Source organism: Delphinapterus leucas, chromosome 12 (genome assembly GCF_059928025.1).
Source record: "Delphinapterus leucas isolate spDelLeu-1000000601 "Yukka" chromosome 12, BTC_Dleu_Yukka2, whole genome shotgun sequence".
In the NCBI taxonomy this organism is placed as follows: Eukaryota; Metazoa; Chordata; class Mammalia; order Artiodactyla; family Monodontidae; genus Delphinapterus; species Delphinapterus leucas.
In genome coordinates, this window is record NC_143140.1 from 60,162,113 (window position 1) to 60,183,706 (window position 21,594).

The 21,594-nt window shown below is 41.1% G+C and overlaps 1 protein-coding gene across 2 annotated transcripts in view; it reads left to right on the forward strand.

Annotated features, from left to right (window-relative positions):
- TPD52L1 (TPD52 like 1) overlaps positions 1–21,594 on the forward strand; it is a 107,879-nt gene that overhangs the window by 53,131 nt on the left and 33,154 nt on the right. For both annotated transcript variants that reach the window (XM_089921979.1, XM_030760303.2), the window contains exons 2-3: positions 7,796–7,911; positions 17,437–17,585. In XM_089921979.1, coding sequence (XP_089778105.1) covers positions 7,796–7,911; positions 17,437–17,585 — 265 coding nt within the window. The remainder of the gene's footprint in view (positions 1–7,795; positions 7,912–17,436; positions 17,586–21,594) is intronic.

The window sequence follows — 21,594 nt, forward strand, 5'->3', positions numbered from 1 at the left end:
TTCTCGTGTTGTTGGCAACTTGGTAGGATCCTTAGAAGAGAAACTGAAGAGGAAGGGGAGAGAGGCTTTCGAGAGAGATGGAGTGGCACAAAAACATAAGAATGAATAGAACATGAGTGAGGAACACTGCATATGACAGCCTGGTGGGTTTTGAGGCCTTGGCGGGAGAATCATAGGCAGGCTAGTTGGAATCACCACTTGTAGCCAGCTGTGGAAGGTTTTGAATGTTAGTGTAAAAATTTTCAAATTTAGGCTAGAAGCAATTCCATTCCATCCATGTAATGTTTTTGCAACTGGGTTTTAACATGATGAAGGTTATGTGTTCAAAATATTAATTTGAGTGTTGTGTAGATTGGGTGGTGGAGAAAGAGACTACAAGCAAGGAGGTAAAATTTAGCTAAGATTTAAATAATTTTGAGTGTGTAGTGACAAAAGCCCTAAATCACAGCAAGCAGTATGCACAGCAAGCAGTACTGTGTCATAGCAATGAAAATTCAGAAGGATAGACAGATATGATAGATGATGAAAAGATATGCAAAGGGCATCAGGAAGACTTGGTAAGACATAGAAAACAAGCCTGTGGTTACCAAAGGGGAAAGGGATTGGGGGAGGGATAAATTAGGAGTTTGAGATTAGCAGATACAAACTACTATATATAAAATAGATAAACCACAAGATCCTACTGTATTGCACAGGGAACTATATTCAATACCCTATAATAAGCCATAATGGAAAAGAATATGGAAAAGAATATATAGACATATATATGTATAATTGAATCACTTTACACAACATTGTAAATCAACAATACTTCAGTGTTTTTAAAAAAAGAAGAGTTGGGGCTTCCCTGGTGGTGCAGTGGTTGAGAATCCGCCTGCCGATGCAGGGGACGCGGGTTCGTGCCCCGGTCCGGGAAGATCCCACATGCCGCGGAGCGGCTGGGCCCGTGAGCCATGGCCGCTGAGCCTGCGTGTCCGGAGCCTGTGCTCCGCAACGGGAGAGGCCACAACAGTGAGATGCCCGCGTACTGCAAAAAAAAAAGAAGAGTTGATAGCTTGATTTTCTATTCTAGGGGATTAACTCAACAAATATTAGTTGAGCAACTCCTATATGAGAGGGTTTGGGAGATGAAAGCCCACGGTGGACTCTTCCCAGTGCTCAACAGTGGGAGACCCTACATATGTTAAAGCTACAGACTGCCATAGGTGGCAGCTGGGGTTTATGTGTCACCCCCTCTCTCAAAGGCTGGAGATAGGTTACCCCACTGGCGTGTCCTACATTAGGGTTCCAGCCTTGCTTTTAGGATGTGGGAGTTTAAAGCTCTCATTATATTGTTCTTAGCATTTGAGCCCTCTGCCAAAACTACAGGGCAAAACAAGGAAAAGCATTCAAAGCCCTATCTGCTCTACATGTGATTCAACAATAGGCTAGATACGAGTTTCTGGTAAATGAATGAACAGCAGTTCAAGAAGGGAGGTGCATAAGAAATAATATTTGGGTTTTTTGTGTGGAAGATTTAGTAAATGTGCAGGAGGGATTCTAATAAACTAATTTGTTTTATAGCTTTAATTTCTACCCTTCTCAAATTAACATGTATTTGCTTTTTGTGTGTATACTCAGAGATAATCATAAATCCAACAATAATGAGATAAGCTCAATAGCTTTTCCCTAGGGAATAAATGGAGATATTTTGAAGTTTTATGTTAAAAGAATGCCTGAAGCTATTTTTACCAAACATCATGAAGAAAATATAATTAAGTAATAAATATTACAGTTGTAAATTTGTTATTTAAAGCATGGTGAATTTTCATTTAAGCTATTTTATTGAATTCTTTTTAAAAATTTTTTTAACATCTTTATTAGAGTATAATTGCTTTGCAATGGTGTGTTAGTTTCTGCTTTACAACAAAATGAATCAGTTATATATATACATATGTTCCCATACCTCTTCTCTCTTGCGTCTCCCTTCCTCCTACCCTCCCTATCCCACCCCTCCAGGCGGTCACAAAGCACCGAGCTGATCTCCCTGTGCTATGCGGCTGCTTCCCACTAGCTATCTACCTTACGTTTGGTAGTGTATGTATGTCCATGCCTCTCTCTCGCTTTGTCACAGCTTACCCTTCCCCCGCCCCATATCCTCAAGTCCATTCTCTAGTAGGTCTGTGTCTTTATTCCTGTCTTACCCCTAGGTTCTTCATGACATTTTTTTTTTCTTAAATTCCATATATATGTGTTAGCGTATGGTATTTGTCTTTCGCTTTCTGACTTACTTCACTCTGTATGACAGACTCTAGGTCTATCCAGGTCTATCTTCTTTTTTATTAAGTCCTAGGATAACTTTGTATTCTTTTTGAAAATACGCGCTTCCTTCGCTGGATTTATTTCTTAATTCCTGAATATGGTGCACGCACACAAACAGGCAAGATTCTTTTGTTATTTAAAAGAAATTCTGAAACTTTTATATATTTGCCAACAATTCAGGGTATGGTCACTCATCTGAAATCACAGTTCATAATCATTTTACCTCATAGCTATCTGTACTGTTTCAGTCATGTGCATGAAGCCACAGCCTAACCCAGGGGAGCGCTTGACCGGATGCATTCAAGTATGTTGATGCCAACAGGTGATTTCATTTCAAGGTTGGAGGGGAGGCACTTTCATCCCAAGTTCATTCTTGACTTGTACTCAGCAGCATTTTGTTTACTATTCTTCAGATGGTTGTAAGCCAGGTAAAGGCATAGGCTTAGGACTCAGACTAACCTAAGTTAGAACACAGCAACTTGTAACTGAGCCAGACTCTGAACCCAGGTCCCATGAGTGAAGGTCCCCATTAGCAAAGGCTGAGACTGGCCCACAGTGACTTCTCAGTTGGATCTGGTTCAGTTTGTTGTGTCATTCAGTCCCATATGTGGGACTTAAATGAGTCATCACTGGGTCATTGTAGGTATAGTGAAAGCAGGCGGATGGTAGCATTTGACGAGTATTTAAAGACCAGGATGTCACCTGGCCAATGCAGAAGCACAGTTCCTGCGGTAGAGTCATTCCTGTGAATATTTGTTACTTTTATTAAGACAGGTCTGTATATTTTGTTGCATGTACTAATGAAAGTAAAATGGGCATCTTGAAGTGCAAAATACCCCACAGCAGGTTTGCAAGATTTATTCACACCACACCTTGGTGCACATACTTGTGCTCCATACCTGACCTATACCTGTATCTCTACTACCCTTGCGCTTTGGATAGTGGGGAAGAAAAAATAGCTTTAGTCCATTCCAATACAATCATTTTTAAAGCCCCTTTAAATAGTACTTAATTCCTTAGTAAAATTACCCTCTAGCTCAGAATTCTCCTTTTTCAGCTCCCCTTTTCCTTGTCCCAGCTAAGGGGATGTCTGGTATATGGAAGCAGGAAGGGCCCACGTAGTGCCTTGGCTTCTTCTCTGGCTCTTTGGGCCACTGGGACCATGAAGTCTTCCGATGCTGACGTTTTCTGCAGATATTACTTATGATCTTGTCTTCCTTACCTGAGTCTGGGCCTTTCCAAGCTGATTCAGCTTCACTTTGGTTCTTGATGGCTGATTTCTCCACCCCCTCCACCCAGACCTCTGGCCAGGGCCAGTAACCTCCGCTCCTGCTGCAGGGGCACCAACCCTTTGCCAAGGCAGCAAGTTTCTCTCTAAGTGCTAAGGGGAGTTCTGGATCCCATGCGTGGTTAACTGACTGCAGAAGAGTGAATTGGGGAACTAAACACCAAGGGCCAAGATGCCCAACCGCCCAGCACCTGTTGATAGGGATGTGGTCCAGGTTGGTGCAAGACAGCCTGAAAGATATTTTTCTCTGGAGCGACCACTGCCCTCCAAATCAGAGTGGGGCAGGCTTCCTATATCAGTCAGGGACCAGGAAAGAAGTAAATGGATGACATGCTCAAAGGGGTGCCTGATTCAAGAGTTTAATGAAGGGACTATTAGAAAGATAGGAAGAATTAAGGGAAACCAACAGGGGATGTTGAAGCTCCTCAGAGCAATAGCAGCAGGAAGTCAGTACAATCCCTAGGCTGGAGGACAGGGCGGGGTTCTAGGAACTTGACAAGAGCTGAGCTGTAGAAGAAAACTACTGAATAGAAGCTGTGGTCTTTGGTGGTGGAAAAATAAAACTGCACAGTGCTGCCTGGCAGGGAGAAAGGCAGTCCCTGCCCCTTTCTGTCCCGCAGGGTCCCGCTGGGGCTCTGATGGCCAATGCAGAAAGGAAGCAGAAGGGTGAGGGAACCATGTTGATGTAATCCTTAGGCCAGTCTCCCAGGCACAGAGCAGAGTGGAAGAGGATAGAGGGTGGGTCTGGAGAAGCAAACAGAACCTCCAGCGGGTTCCTCTATAAATCTTTCTGGGCCAAAACCCAAAGGAAAAGATTGGACATACACACCTCACAGCTCCTCTCCTTTCTCCCTTCCCTCTTCCCGCCTGCTCCGGGGCATAGAGCAGGAGGTACATACATCCTTGGTAAATCCTCATGCACTGTGTACCTAAGGGGAACTTCCTGGCCTGGATGTCCTGGCCTTGGCTTCTGATGTACAAAGAGGGAAATAAAGATGTGGAGAACATCCCCTCCTAAGAATATTGCCCATTTTGCAAAACTGTTGTCTTCCTGGCAAATCCAATTTCAGATGCCAAAAATCTAAATATTAATCTTTGTGTTTCTTTTGCTCCTTTTCTCTACCTCAGACAGATGGATGCCTTAGACCAGTTAGGAAAATACTATATCTTGGGGAGGCTGAAACACAAAAGAGAACATAGCACATTAATACTTTTAAAAACTGTCACCCCCAAATTTCACCAATATGTTGCTGAGGTCTGTATGGAAATTTAAACATTTTCACATATCTGATTTAACATCATTTAATCTTAACAACAATCCTGTAAGGTACCCATTTTACAGATGAGATAATTGAGGTCAAGTGTCCTCTGCTGGTTAGTGGCAAGCCCACAGGTAGGCAGAATTCCAAGTGTCCCACCTCCTGTTGTAGTGCTCTTTCTTCTATGCCAGATAAAGGCAGCGTAGTTCTGCACATTTGGAAAAGAGAACAAAATTCATAATGTATTGGTACCTGCTAAAAACTGTGCTTCTTGAACAGTTTTGCCCACTAATTACTGCTTTTATTAAAAATATGTTTTTAATCTTCTCTAATATCTTCTTCCATAGTAACTAGGTTATTTTGTACTCATTTTACTGCCCTTCTCACATTATCATCTGTCACTTGGTATCTCTTCCTATTTGCTTTTTTTTTCTTTCTGATTTTGACTCTTTCACTGTTTAATCACTTTTTAAAATCGAACTCCTTTTTCCCCCTACTCCTTGATTCTGGAATTATCCTTTGACCTCATGAGTGATTGCTGCTTCCCTAACGCAGTGAGTCAAAAAAATGATGGGGAACTGACATTTATTTCAAAGACAAGAGTAAAGAAGGTAGCTGGTCTAATTAGACCTGACCTAACTAGCAGCTTCTGGGCTCCAGGCAGATTTCCTGAATGGCTGCTTTCTGGGAGAGAAACTTTGAGATTCATGATGTCTCTGAGGAGTGGCATGTGTGACAGATCAGAGCTGAAGCCAGTGCAGGAAATATCTCACTTTATAAGATGTATATACCTTCCCCCTGAAGAGTAGAAGCTACTGCTGGATAAGGGGAGGTCTGTCCTTCCCTAAACTTGCTAGAAGTTTCCCAATTCACATATTAGCAATTAAAATGGATTTCGAATCTTCCTAGAATATAGGAAGATACTAAAGACATTTGATGTCTTGAAAAGTCTAAGTGCCTGGAACTGTTTTCTGTTCCCTGGTACATGTCCGCTCATACTGTCAAGAAAGGAGAAGATGGAGAATTTAGGTTCTGGCTAAGTTTGAGCAGTATCTGCTAAGTTCCTGGGCCAGGCTGAGTTGGGGAGAAGACCAGAGTGTCTTACAGGTTCCTCCTATGGCTCTTCCCCAGCCCCCAGTGCAGGCGGGCAGCTTACTTTCTGGGTGCATCTCTTAAAACTGTGCTTGGAATTACTGCTGATTCCTGATTTAGACAATTATCCTAGAACACTGACTAAAAATATATTGGCCACATGTAAACATAAATATTTACCAGCAAAAATAAATGACAGTGTTTAAAACCTTTTAAATGACCTACTTAACATTCTTGTACCGAGAATCTAGAGATACTCTCCTAGGTTGCTGATGTTTGCATAAAACTGGCACCACCTTTCTGGGGGATAACTAGGCAGAAGGTTTAAAAATGTCCATGGCCTTTGCCTCTGTAACCCAGTGTGTAGGAAATCATCAAGATTTTGCCTAATGACTTGGCAAGGAGATGTTCACTGCAGCTCCCCAATAAACAGGATAATTTATCAGTCATACATGAGACAAAATACTGTACAACCATAAAAATAAATATAGATATGTGTTTTTAGACATGAAGGATATCATGTTATCCTATTGAAAAAGTAAATTAAATTCACAACAGTAAATGCATATAAATATATACAAGAGAATGTAAACAAATGCATAGAAGAAATACCAGAAAGGATGGACAAAATGATCATTATTTCTGGGTAGTGTGATTAATAGGAATTTTAATGACTAATGGGTCATTTTATGTTATTATCTTTTACAACGAACAGGTATTACTTATGAAAAAGAAATACTTAGCATTGAAACTGGTCTCTCCCACTCCTCAGAGAAAACCATGGTCCTGAATTTTTTACCATAGCCTTGCTTGTCTTTTTACTTTTATTCCTAAACAGTATTTTATTTAGTTTGTGTGTTTGAGGACTTCATATATGTGCAATTATGCTTTATTATTCTTCTGCAACCTGTGTTTTTCACTCAGCATCTTGTTTCTGAGTTTCACCCATGTGGCGTGCATGGCTGTAGTTGACTCATTTCACTAGGGTCGAGTTTTCTTGGTGTAAATGACCACGGTGTGCTTTTATGTTCTCCTGTTGATAGACTTTTGCTGATTTACAGTTTTTTGCTACCATGAAAGTTCTTATTAATGACCTCAGGTACTGATGTATGAGTGTCTTGGGTATATCCATAGGTGTGGAATGCTGGATTGTAGGGTGTGTGAATGTTCAACTTTACTAGATAATGATACATTTTTTTCAAGTTATTTGTATCTGTTTATATTTTTACAAGCAGTGGATCAGAGTTTCCATCCTCTACATAGTCATCAACTTTTATTAATATCATCAAACTTTTAACTTTTTGCTAATCCAGTGGGTATGAAATGTTTTAATTTGTATTTCCTGGAATATCAATGAGGTTGAGCATGTTATTCGGGATTTATTAACCACTTGTGATTTCTCCCTGTAATGAATCTGTTTGGGTTTTTTGGCCCATGTTTCTATTGGGTTATTTCCATTGTTTATGTGGGTTGGTAGGAATTCTGTTTATTCTGGGAACTAATTTTGCTAGTTCTACATCTGGGAGATATCTTCTTCCATTAGTGGCTTGTCTTTTTATTTTCCATACAGTTAGTGTTTTTGATGAAGAAACATTCTTTTTTTTTTTTTTCTTTTGCGGTACATGGGCCTCTCACTGTTGTGGCCTCTCCCGTTGCGGAGCACAGGCTCCGGACGCGCAGGCTCAGCGGCCATGGCTCAGGGGCCCAGCCACTCCACAGCATGTGGGATCTTCCCGGACCGGGGCACGAACCCGTGTCTCCTGCATCGACAGGCGGACTCTCAACCACTGCGCCACCAGGGAAGCCCTAAATTCATTTTTTAACTTGCGTTATGTTTTCCCAATCTTGCCTAAAGGTTTGTTGGAGACTGAACCACTGCAAGGAAGAGATGAAGACACAGTAGCCAGTGCTGACTTCCCTAGCATGCTCTCTGAGGAGGAAAAAGAAGAATTAAAGGCAGAACTAGTTCAGGTATGTTTAGTAATCTTCTTATTGTTGCTATGTCTGTCTCCAAATCCTGAGAATTATTGTTAGTTGATATAAGTTGCATATTACAATTATGTTGTCTTCCATTTAATAAGATTTAATAAGTGATATATTGTAAGATGATTCATTTTTCTGAGGTATTTTTGTAATGCTAATTGTCCATTATCCATTGGTGGCCATGGGAAAACAAACGGTTATGCTGCTTAAGCAACAATAATTAGTTGTAAATATGCACCTCTTACTCTTCTTAGTATCACAATGCTGTGGGGGCAATAAATCACTTACAAACCTTATGGAATTCCTTCAAGACCTTGGTACAGTCGCAAGCTGCCTTTGAAGAGCAGTTGTTGTTTTAGGTCAGCAGCTTAGCTCAACAAATACTGTGAAGGGATTTATGTTTATAATGAAAACTCCATTCATAGAAGCAACTGAATTTATTAAGTTGATGTACTCTTTTTTAGAAGAATAAAGCTCCGGCGGTAGAGAGGGAAGCTATGATGACTTTAGGCTTCATTAGAGCTTGTGTAGTTGCCGTGGGCATCTGGACCTAGAGATGAGGAGGGTGCCTGGCTTGTCGTGAAGACAACTCTTCGTTAAAGCCATTTGTTCGTAGCACCCACTACATACACTTTGCTACCTCTTAAATACTTTGCTAGGGAGCGTTTACATTGTAGGAGGAAAGGGCAGGAGAAGGGAGCTTCTCAAGTAGAAGAAGCAGTAAGGCAAGAGGGGAAGGGGCCAGCATTCCTCCCCATTTGAATCCCTGGCCCAGAGGGTAGGAAGCTCCTGGTCCAGCTGGAATCAAGGCTTGTCTTCTTCCTCTGGCCTCTTCTACAGGCTGGAGACACAGCTTTAAATTAAGCTTCACCCCGCTGTGTCCACCCCAGACTCTCCAAGCTCTAAGGTTCTGATAGTGTGTGTTTATGACAGCTCATAATAATACTAAAGACATTTCAGGTGCTTTCCTAAGACACACCCTAGAATAACCTCATGATAAAATGAAGGAGCAGCTTGTTCTTCTAGTACAGCAGAAATTATGTTAGTAAGGACAGTGCCTCAGATCAAATAGCCTGGTTCTTTAGCTGGACCTGTCTGTGGCCACTGATCCAGAGCCACCTCGTTTATTTCAGATTGGCCATACCTGCCAGAGTGGATGGACCAAAGTCAACCTAAACAGAGAATATCTGAGCTCCACGTTTTCTTAGGGCCTGGAATCCTGGATTATGACTTGTTCCTGTCAATTGTGTTGACAAAAGTTATATTCTGCAGACTGTCATCAGCTAACTGATTCTAAACTGAAATTTAACTCCTTCACTGTTATCATCCAAGTTTAAGTTCATACACAACCTCTGTAACAGACCAACTTTTATAAAATGACTTGATTTTTCTCAGTTCTGGGATTACTGGGATATATATATACACACACACACGTACATACATCTGTGTTTTTTGTGTGCCTGCATGCTGTATTTTCTAAACTTTCAACAATGAGCAAGTATTATGTTTATGATCAAGAAACAGTAAGCCTTGGTTCTCAATGGATGCCCCCATGAATATAAAAAACCAGTGTTTTCACACATTCTTGTCTCATTTGGCCACATTAATGACCCTCCAGTGTGTCTCATTCCTAAGACTTTTTAAGCCTGACTTCTGAAAATAACACCAGACTCCTTGTTACTTTTTCACATTACCAGGATTGATGTTTTCATCCTTTAGGATGCATTAGCCTCCATGCTTCCTGTCTCTTATTTCTGGATTCCTCAGGGGTGGAGAAGCACCATGTCTTGCCAAAGGTAGCAGTGTAACCTCCAGGGGCACTGGGCACAGCTGTTTGCCTCAGGCCCAGCAAAAAGCAAAGGAGGGGATCTTTCCTATTTTTCCTCTTCACATTTCCATTTCTTCTCCCTCCATCTGTGTCACCTCTGTTTTCTGCTCATTATTCTCTTAAATCCACTTTCTCTGCCCTTTCACAGCGTACATGCGCGCACACACACACACACACACACACCACAAATTAGGTTCTTTCATATCACACATGCATTCAGATTACCGTAAATGCTAGGGTTTAATTGCATCACGGACATCTCAGCAGTCCCACGGCTGGCCCTATGAAGAACTGAGACATCGTGCAGACAGCTCAGCTTCTCTGCCTCAATTCTCCACAGATATTCCTCTGGGGCCCCTGGTCATAAGCAACCCCTCTCTGTTTGAGGGAAGATCCTACTGGGTCTGTTAGGCACTTGGGTAACAGGACACCTCACAGGTCAGCCTATTAGACTGCTTTTGAATCAGGCAGTCAGTTGTGGGCATGATCCAAAGCAAGAGCTTCGTGTAGGAGGACTTCTTATGTCTGATTGCTTTGCTTAGAGGGGTCTTGGGGTGTTCCAGGCACCCGCTCTCCTCTTCTGTACACTCCTCTCCCTCGTTTCCTCAGATTCTCCTACTGTTTGCTGACTGTGCTGGATCCCCACCCCACTGCTTTACCCTGCACTGTTTTGTGGTCTGTATTCTCAGGAGGGCGCCCTTAGACTTCAGGCGAGCCTGTAACCCCATTCAGCCGCACAGCCAGCGCACTGTTGTGCTTACCAAGTGCTGGCAGAAGACCTGTCCTTGTGGGGAGAGACATAAAATAAGCCAGTATTGGCCAAGGGGCTACATCTTAGCCGAGGTCTGCATCTTAAAAGAGGAATCTGTCGTTAACACAGTTCAGTCTCGAGTTTATTATCATGTTCACGCAATAAGTGTGTTTTTAAAAGTTCCTTCAATGCGGGGCCAATATCACTTCCGATCTGGTGCAGTGGTTTGTGCACAGAAGGTGAGCAATTAAGATTTATAATTAACTTGAATCATAGCACCAACAAACATTTATATTTGTGAATACTGGAAGAAGAATATTTTTTTTTTTACAAATCTTGTCAATATATAAAGAAATATTATTTTGTTTCAGATATTTGTTCTCATTAGTCTTATTACCAGCTGCTCCTAACATCTTTTCTGAGGTTTTTATGCATCTATTCTGTGGGTTGTTTTTTCCATTCTCCCTTTTTAGATAAACTTGCTCAATATTTCTGTGCTACTAACATCCCACTCCCACTTTCATCTCGCTAAGCTGCATTTGATGCTCAGTATTCTATAATGTGGCTTGCCTTTTGAAAAGGATGAAGTGTTAGCATTAGAACCATAAATTTATGATTATATAACAATCAAGTACTGCCAATGTCCCCTAGATAAAATGACTCAAGAAAAATGGGCATTACTAGGAGTAGGAAAAATACCAGACAGCATCATCAAATAGACAGTGGCTGTTGCTCAGTGTGTCGTTCCCCAAGAAAAGCACACAGTGCCCTCAAGCCACCCGTCTCTTAGCCTTTCCAAAGAAGTGCCCTAAGCTCTTCCTTCCTCTCTCAGTTTTTTTCCTTCAAGACTTTCATTTTTTCTGGACTGAGCTAGTGAACAACTAAAGTCTTCACAACCAATACTGTCTTATTGTAACACCCCTCTGTGTTAATCAGGGTTCCGCAGAGAAGCAGAACCAATAGGATATATATATATATATATATATATGTATATAGAAAGAGATTTATTATAAGGACTTAGCTGATTGTGTGGCTCCAGTCTGAAGGCCTAGGAAGAGCCAATGTTACAGTTTGAATCTGAAGGCAGGAAAAAACAAAAAAACAAACAACAACAAGACAAAACAGTGGCCCATCTCAAAAGCAGACAGGCAGATAGAGTTCCCTTTTACTCAAGGTAGGGTCAGCCTTTTTGTTCTATATAGGTCTTCAACTGATTAGATGAGGCCCACCCACTTTGGGAGAGCAATCTGCTTTACTCAGTCTGCCAATTCAAATGTTAATCTCATGCAGACTAACCCTCACAGACACACCCAGAATAATGTTTGACCAAATGTCTGGGCACCCCATGGCCTGTCACACCCTCCCAGATATTATTTGAATTTGAATTTTAATTCTTCCATATTCTTAGCCAAGGCAGGAGTAAACCAGGAGAAGTGGTAGGACTTGAAGCAGTGTGTACAAGAGACCAAATGCTCTTACTCCTAAACATCATACTGATACTTAATAGTTTATAAAAGTATTTCTTTTTCTGGATTTAAGTTAGATATTTTATGTAATATAGCAGATTAAATAGAAAAGTAAGCTTTCAATCTTCTAGTATAAATTTCATATTGAAGCTAACTCATTACTTAATTTATAATTTTTTTATTTTTTATTGAAATAAATTGGCATAGCATAAAATTATTTTAAATTGAACCATTCAATGGCATTTAGAAACTTACAGTGTTGTGTAACTACCACCTCTGTCCAGCCCCAAAACATTTTAATCGTCCCAAAAGGGAACCCCATACCCGCGAAGCAGTTGCTTCCTATTTCTCTTTCTTCTCTGCAGCCATCAGCCTGCATTCTGTCTCTATGGATTAGATAGTTCATGTAAATGGCATCATACAGTAGGTGACCTTTAGTGGCTGGCTTTATTTCACTTAGCCTGGTGTTTTTGAGGTTCACCTGTGTTGTAGCTTATATCAGTACTTCATTCATTTTTACCACTGAATAATATTCCATTTTATGTATATACTGCAATTTGTTTATCCATTCGTCCTTTGATGAATATTTGGGTTGTTTTCACCTTTTGGCTATTGTGAGCAGTGCTGTTTTGAGCATGCATATACATGTATTTATTTGAGTACCTGTTCTCAATTCTTTGGAGAATATGCCTAGGAGCAGGAGTGCTGTGTCATATGGTAATTCCATGTTTAACTTTTTGAGAAACTGAGAGACTGTTTTCCGCAGTGACTGAACCATTTTTCATTCTCACCAGCAATGAACAAGGGTTTCAATTTCTCCACATCCTCACCAACACTTTCATTCCTATTCATTCATATCTGAGTAATCAAGTTGAAATATCTAATCTTGTGCATAAATATTTATCCTATAAGAAGATCTTCTGGGCTTCCCTGGTGGCACGGTGGTTGGGAGTCCGCCTGCCGATGCAGGGGACACGGGTTCGTGCCCCGGTCCGGGAAGATCCCACATGCCGCGGAGTGGCTGGGCCCGTGAGCCATGGCCGCTGAGCCTGCGGGTCCAGAGCCTGTGCTCCGCAATGGGAGAGGCCACAACGGTGAGAGGCCCGCGTACCACGAAAAAAAAAAAAAAAAAAGATCTTCTAAGGGGTCAAGAAACCAAAGAACCAGACTATCAGTTTCTAGTGAAGATATGATTAATTTAAAATTAAAGGGGAAAGGATATCTTAAATACTTTAATTGATGATTTACCTGCACTCCAGCTCATTCCAAAACGAATTTGATATGGCTGCAGAGGTACTTACAATGTAGAATTTGCATACTACCTGCATCAGAATAACTGGGGGTGCTTGTTAAAAAATATATGTAGGCTGGCCTCACCAAATTTGAGATATCAGAATCTTAGGGCATTTAAAGGGGCCTACTTCTGGAATCTGCATTTTAAATGTGCTCTCTGAGTGACTTTTATATAAACTGAAATTGAGAACCACTGGTGTAACTAGGCCAAAAATTCTCATTAGTCAAATAAGTGAATGAATCTCACCAGGATTGTCATTTAAACCATTTGTGATTAAAGGCCTTTCTGCTGTGTCAGGACTCTCTGCTCTGCTGAGAGAGATGAGATTGGCCATTTTCAGTCTGGCATGTTAATGTAATTTAAGATTATCTGTTTTTTCACCTTCTGGGTTTTGCTTCATAGATATTTTGGCATATATTTAGATCACTGATAAATAAATGAAAGCTTTAAGAAGTGTGAGCCTTACATTTTATTGAAATGGTGAGACTTTCATTATAGAACCTGACAATAGACCCAACAGAGTAACTGAGTTCATGTTTCCATCATTAGAAGTTTTTTCTCTACAAATGCCTTTTAATGTATGCTTCGATTTTTAAATTATTAGGTGTGGAATTTTATCTTTCTTTAGGATGTTGTTTGGTAAATTGGTCACTTCAGTGTTTCTATCACTTTTTGGGATTGTGGATTTCATTAGAAAATTGTGAATACTTTACCCACTCCTCCCACCCCCAAATAACTAATGAATATCTTACTGTCCCCCATAGTTTTGAATAAATTTCTGGGGTTCCATAGATATAAGATTGAGAATACCAAGTTGTTTAAACCTCTTTCTTCTTCTCTACATCTTTCATTTCTTTTTGCAAGTTAAAAAACTTCCCATTAATTTTGTTACAAGTTGGAAACTACAGTAATACCTGATATATGTACAAAACCAGATTCCTAGTCATTTCAGTCACCCAAACTGAAAGAAAGCCAAAAAGGTCTTTCTAATACAGAATAAAAGGCAGAAATGAAGCCCATGTATTTTCTATGGTAAGAGAGATAGAGATACAACCTTGAGAAATCTTAGGCAGCAAACTAAATGCAGAAGAACACATTGACAAAGATGAAAAAGTGGAATATAACATGAGAACAAAAGGATAGAAGGGTTTGACTTTAAAATGACAGTGTCTGGGCTTCCCTGGTGGCGCAGTGGTTGAGAGTCCGCCTGCCGATGCAGGGGACACGGGTTTGTGCCCCGGTCTGGGAAGATCCCACATGCCATGGAGCAGCTGGGCCCATGAGCCATGGCCGCTGGACCTGCGCGTCCGGAGCCTGTGCTCTGCAACGGGAGAGGCCACAACAGTGAGAGCCCCGCGTACCGCCAAAAATAATCAAATAAATGACAGTATGTTCTCATTTAATGGAAAGACTAAAAACATAATCCCCCTTGGTGGTACCTACGTACACTCCTTTTGCAGTAATGAGTATATGTCTGCATACTGAAGACTCTTGCTCATCAAGAAAAGACAGGGTGCTATTGATTATAACATGTTTATGGAAGGTGAAATTCATTTCAGAAAGATTTCCATGAACATACAAGAAATGTTCCATAACCATAAAAAAAATGGATAATGTTAGATTATTAGGACATTTTGCTGATATTAAAAGCTCCAAGATATTGTTCTTTTCTACTAGATTATTTAAGATGCTTGATTCAGTATTTCTGCCTGTTTTGCTTAAGTGATTTTTTGTGAATATGAAGGTTTACAATGCTATTTTTGTCTGTTCACCATTGCGGTAAAATCTTCCTTGCTCTAATAAAAAGGACTAATTTTTGCAAAGGTAACTGTCATTGTTGAGATGTGTTTTTTAGCAGCTACGTCTCTGGTGACCCAAGGAACACATTTGCAAGATGACTGACAGGGTTAGTGATGCTCCTTGTGGTCAGAAGTAGAGTGACACTTAGAATGTAAATGAGACACAGATCTCCATTAAAAAAAATAATAATCTTGTAAAGTGTCAGGCACTTTTTTTTTTTTTACCTCTGTGCGTGTGGGATACTAAGGGAGTACTATTGATTCTCTTCTGGCTTCACAAAGAAAGTCACAAATATTTATACTTTTCAGAAAACCAAGATGTAAATTTAAGCAATATTACCAGGGCAATATGTTACAGAGTGTGACAATAGAATAAAGTATGATAACTGGAATCAAAGACTTTGAGGAGGTTCAAAATTATTTTCACAAAATATAGCAATGCTCTCTAAAATCTGGGTATTTTACAGAATTCCTTTGTTAGAAATTAGATTTGCAAGAGCAATTTTTTCATGACTTATTTATTTTATAACAGGAAGTTTATACCTTTTGATCCCCTTCACCCATTTCACCCACCCCCCTCCCTTGCCTCTGGCAACCACCAGTCTATTCTCTTTATCTGTGGGGTTGGTGGTTTTTTTAAGATTCCACGTATAAATGAGATCATACAGTCATATGGTATTTGTCTTTCTCTGTCTGACTTCTTTTACTTAGCATATTGCCCTCAAGGTCCATTCATGTTTTAAATGGCAAGATTTCCTTCGTTTTAAAATGGCTGAATAATATTTCTGTATGTGTGTGTGTGTGTGTGTGTGTGTGTGTGTGTATGTAAAATATCTTCTTTATCCATTTATCTATCAATGGACACTTAGGTTATTTCCATATCTTAGCTATTGTTAATAATGCTGCAATGAACATGTGGGGGGGTACATGTATCTTTTCTGAGCTAGTGTTTTTATTTTCTTTGGATAAATCCTCAGAAGTGGAATTCCTGGATCATATGAGAGTTCTATTTTTAATTTTTAAAAGAATCTCCATACTGTTTTCCAGAGTGTACAAGAGCAATTTTATGATGCTGGAGAGATTTACTGTTGTGCTAACACAGGGGAAACAGGAGATACATCAGTACAAAGACTTCTACATGAATGTTAATAGTAGCTTTAGTTGCATTAGCCAAACCCAAATATCCTTCAGTAGTTGAATAGAAAACAAACTGTGGTATATCCATACAATGGAGTACTACTCTGCAGAAAAAAGGAAAAGCCATTGATGATGCAGCAACATGGATGAATCAAATGATTTCAAATTATTATATTGAGTGAACAAAGTCAGGCAAGAATGAGTTCATACTGTATAGTTCAATTTATATTAAATTCCAGAAAATACAAACTAAACTCCAGTGAAAGATCAGTGACTGCCTGGGTGAGGGAAGAGAAAAGGGAGGGAGGAATTACAAAGAAGAACTAGAAAACTTTTGGAGGTGGTGATTTCTTTACTATGTTGATTAAGGCGATGACTTCAAAGGAGTATACATATATCAAAACTTACAGATTGGACACTTTACGTGTGTACAGTTTATTGTATGTTAACTACATGTCAATTAAGATTGTTAAAAAGAAAAATCAGTACAAATCACTCCCTTGCATACATCCTCTCCTCCCTTGTTCATTCTCTCCTGAGGCACCACCTTGGCAAACCACAACATATGCTAGGTGTGGTTGGCAAAAAATAAACAACACTGACTAATAACACTTTAAAAGAACTTGTTAGGCATAGACTACAAAAACAGTCTTTTCAAAAATTATATCTATGTATAATTTTAGAAAAACGTTTAGATGATTAGAAACCAAAAAAATTAAGCAGTGGCTGTTTCCTAGTAGATTACACATGATTTTTATTTTCTTTACATTTTGCTGTATGAGTGAATTTTTTTTTTTTTTTTTTTTTTTGCAGTACGTGGGCTTCTCACTGTTGTGGCCTCTGCTGTTGCGGAGCACAGGCTCTGGACGCGCAGGCCCAGTGGCCGTGGCTCACGGGCCCAACTGCTCCGTGGCATGTGGGATCTTCCCGGACCAGGGCACGAACCCGTGCCCCCTGCATTGGCAGGCGGACTCTAAACCACTGCGCCACCAGGGAAGCCCCTGTATGAGTGAATTTTTTACAAGGAGTAGTGATTTCTTTTAGAATTATTAAAGCTAAAAAAATCTACTTTCATTTTTAAATATTAGATGGTCTTCTCTACAGGATGTGTTTGCCAAGGCCATGCACTGGGCTATGTGAACAAGAGGGCGCAGAGGCTGCTTTGGAGCACCGAGGGCACCCGTGTGTGTTTCAGCTGGTCTGACCTCTTTCCCCACCATTTTCCCTCCTACCTGTAGCTAGAAGACGAAATTACAACATTACGACAAGTTTTATCAGCGAAAGAAAGGCGTCTGGTTGAGATAAAACAAAAACTCGGCATGAACTTGATGAATGAATTAAAACAGAACTTCAGCAGAAGCTGGCATGACGTGCAGACTACTACTGCGTAAGTATATGTTTTTCTTTAAAAAAAATTCACTCAGCCTGCTGTCTTGCCTCTTCAGTTTTTTTTCCCATGAGGCTGATTTCATACTGGTGGCTAGGGAAAAATATTTCCTCCAGAAGTAAAATAAGGAAATATGAATAATCATTAATATGTTGCATGATGCAGACTCTATAAAGTAGCTTCATGAAATAAAACTTTGTTCACCAACACTCTGTTTTCACTTAGACTACTTTTATGGAGTTGTACAGTTTAAAGTTCTTTCTCTTCATTATATATATATATATATTTTTTTAACATTTGTTAAATATATACTTTTTCCTTATGTTTTTTCATAAAATTCTAAATCCTCAGAATACTTGGCATTCACTGCATATTTTGAGTTACTATAAAAAATGGTTGACAGCTTTAAAAACTGTACAGACTTTTTGTCCATTTACATGAAAAGAAAAGTTTGTACCTCTCATGTTTGGGGGTGTGCTTTTATCCCCACTACTCTAGGGAATGTTAGAACTGGGTTAAGGCCTCATGAAATAATAGAATATATTGGTTTCTGCCCCTGGTTTCTGGCACAGAGCTCCCAAAACCCTTATAATTTCCTATACCAGGAGCATCTTTTGTTCTAACATTTGCATTTTGACCCTGGTTCCTGACACAGAGTTCCTAGATCCCTTGGAATTTCCTGGGTGATAGCAGTATCCTTGGTTCTAATGAGGTGACTTTTGGTGGACTCCTGGATGAGGGCTGGTCACCAGAAAGACCAAGCCATTATTAGAAGCTTGGAACTGTCAGTCCCACAGCCCCGTTCTCTAGAGAGGGAAAAGGAGCTGGAAGTGATCTATCATGCCTACATGATGAAGCTTCCATAGAAATCTCAAAAATATGGGGTTTGGAGAGCTTTAGGGTTGCTGAACACATGGAGGTGCCGGGAGGGTGGCGTGCCAGGAGAGAGAATGGAAGCTCGGTACCCATCCCCACATGCCTCTTCCATCTGGTTGTACATCTGTATCTTTTATCATATCATTTTTACAATAAATCGGTAACCCAGTAAGAAACCTGTTTTCCTGAGTTCTGTGAGGCACTCTAGCAAATTAATTGAACTCAAGGAGGAGGTTGTGGGAACCTCTGATTTATAGCCCACTGGTCAGAAGCACTGGTGATAATCTGGACTTGCGATTGGCATCTGGAGTGAGGTGAATGGGGGGGGCAGTCTTGTGGGGCTGTGAGCCCTTAACCTGTGGGATCTGACTCGATCTCCAGGTAGATAGTGTCAGAATTGAGTTAAATTGTAGGACACCCAGCTGGTGTCACAGAATTGCTTGGTGTGTGGAAACCCCCCCACAGCTGATGTCAGAAGTATTGTGAGTCTGATAGTAATGTGAGAGTAAAGGAGAAACACAGGAGAAGCAAGTTTTTCTTACTTAGACCAACAGAAATGTTTTTCAGCTTTGCCATTATCTTCCTGTCTGATGTTAGGCAAGGTACAGAATAGGTTTGGGTATTCTACAATCATGCTTTCATGGCGTTACTTTTTAAATTATGTGAAATATTTAACTATTGTGGTACTTCTCTAATGATTTAAAATATTTTGCTTGCCAGGGGGTCTTGTGCCAAAGCGAAGAAGGTGCCCGCATCATATGCAATTGTGTTTCCTTTTGTGTGTTGGGAGCTGGGGGCCGATGGAGAAACCACAGAAGCTTCCTATCCCTTGACCCCAGATTCCACCATCAAGAAATTTTTGTCTTTGTGTTATGCATTTTCTTCCCTAGTATTCCTCCTTGGAAGGTAAAGATACATTGCTAGTATCTAAGTGGGAAACAATTTTTCTCTTTGCTGGTACTTTTCTCCCAGGTGTAGAGGGGCCTGGTAGTAAGAAAAGGTACCCATGATAGAGAGCAATTATTTCAGTTTGGCTGGGGGCCAAGTTTGCCTGCTGGTTACTGAGAACTAAGATCTAAGACCTTAGTGAAGATACCCTTTGCATGAGGAGTTAGATCTAAGAGGAGCCTGACGTCTCCACACTGTGGTTCCCTTAGTGTCCATGTAAAGGGGAATGTTCTCTCCAGCTCTAAGAGCCTAGCAATTCTATCTGCATCTGTGCATGTGCACCCCGTGGGCTCATCCAGAAAGGGTCAGGACACAGTCCAGAGTAGGGCAGGATGGAGCCAGGGAGCCCATCAGTGTCTCTCCAGAGGTTAACCAACCTTCCCCAACCTGATGATTATGGAAGAAGATAAGAAACTACACACTGATGTTTATCAATTTAAAAAATATATATCGGGCTTCCCTGGTGGCGCAGTGGTTGAGAGTCCGCCTGCCGATGCAAGGGACACGGGTTCGTGCCCCAGTCCGGGAAGATCCCACATGCCGCGGAGCGGCTGGGCCCGTGAGCCATGGCCGCTGGGCCTGCGCGTCCGGAGCCTGTGCTCTGCAACGGGAGAGACCACAGCAGTGAGAGGCCCACGTACCGCAAAAGAAAAAAAAAAAAAATATATATATATATATATATATATATATCTCGCCAACACCATATGAACAATCTCTTGAAAATTCAGGATAGCTGGATTTTAGGCACTAAATTAAATGAGCTTATCTGTCAGTAGTTTTGCTTTTTGTCTTTGCACTTTGGTGGCCTATACCAATTAATGGCCCTGATAGGGTGAGGCCGAGTCATCTCTAATTCCCTGGGTCTGGTGGCCTCTGTATTTAATCCAGGTCTGGGCTTTCTTGTCACTTGATCTGAACTTCCTTCTGGGGTGTCAGAACCAGGCAGGACCTTTCTGCTTGGGCTCCCTGACCACACTGCAAGGGTAAGAGAACCCAATGGAGGGAGGGCAATTCTGGCTCTTCTGTTGCTGAGAGGAGGGAGGGAGCAGCGAATATCTGAGCAGAGGATGTGGCCAGTTTGTTCTGGGTCTGCCAGGGCAGGCGGCGGGGGGAGTGAGGGGAATGGGTCATGGTTTCCTGAGACGTGGAATTAGAGCAGGCAAGTTCAAGGAAGGCTTGTAGCCTCTTTGCACACTGGAGAATATATAGTTTCTTGTTTTCCCACGTTTGAAAAAACCAGCTGGTTTTATAGTCAGGCGGTACACTTAGTATCAAGCTTTTTGTTGAATGAGTAGAACAGAGTTATTCCCTGGGGTTATCGAGTTTAAAGTCGTGGTCAGGAAAACAGTTTTGTTTTTGTTTATTTTACAAGTTTTTACAAGTAACCGGTTAAAAGCTAAGTGTGACAGGGTTGTAACGGCAAATCCAGGGTATTGTAGGGGATGTAAAGCAGGGGATGGAACCTTGCCTGGGGTCTCAGGGAAGCTCTTTTGAGTAAGATGTTTAAGCAGAACTCTGGAGGATGATTTGGAGTTTAATCCGGCCACGGGGGGCAGGAGGGACGTCCTGGGGGACGCACAGGCACAGCCTGGTTGAGGCTGGCAGAGAAGGCTCCTTCTCCTAAGGAAAATCCATCCAATTACTTAGGCTTGTTGAGGTGGTGGGGAGAAGGGGCCGGGGCTTGTGGCAACTGTTTATAACAGAGTTATTCTTTATCCACAGGCAATAGAAAGCTGTTAGGGGGGTCCTGACAGTTTGTTTACCCAACAAGTGTTAGTGAGTGTCTGCTATTAGGCATTATTACCCAGGGGCTAATCTAAGCCCTCAGGATACAGGATTCAACAAGATGGACAAAGTTCCTAATCTCTATGAATGTTGAAAGGGAAAAGGGCATGAAACAAGCAGCAAACAAATGAGGATCTGTCGGGACGCTATGATGAAGACAGCATAGGTTGAGGTACTAGAGAGTGACTTGCCGGAGAGGGTGGAAGCTGCTTTGATGGGTCCCTGACAGGGAAATCCTGTCCTGGGAGGTTTCTTTGAGCTGAGACCTGAATGACAGAGGATCTGGGGAAGAGCTTTTAGGCTGAGGAAAAAATTGCCACAAGGACACTGAGGCAAGACCTAGCTTTACAGGTTTCAGGAAGCAGAAGAAAGGGCTGTGTCTGGAGTGTAGTGAAAGGAG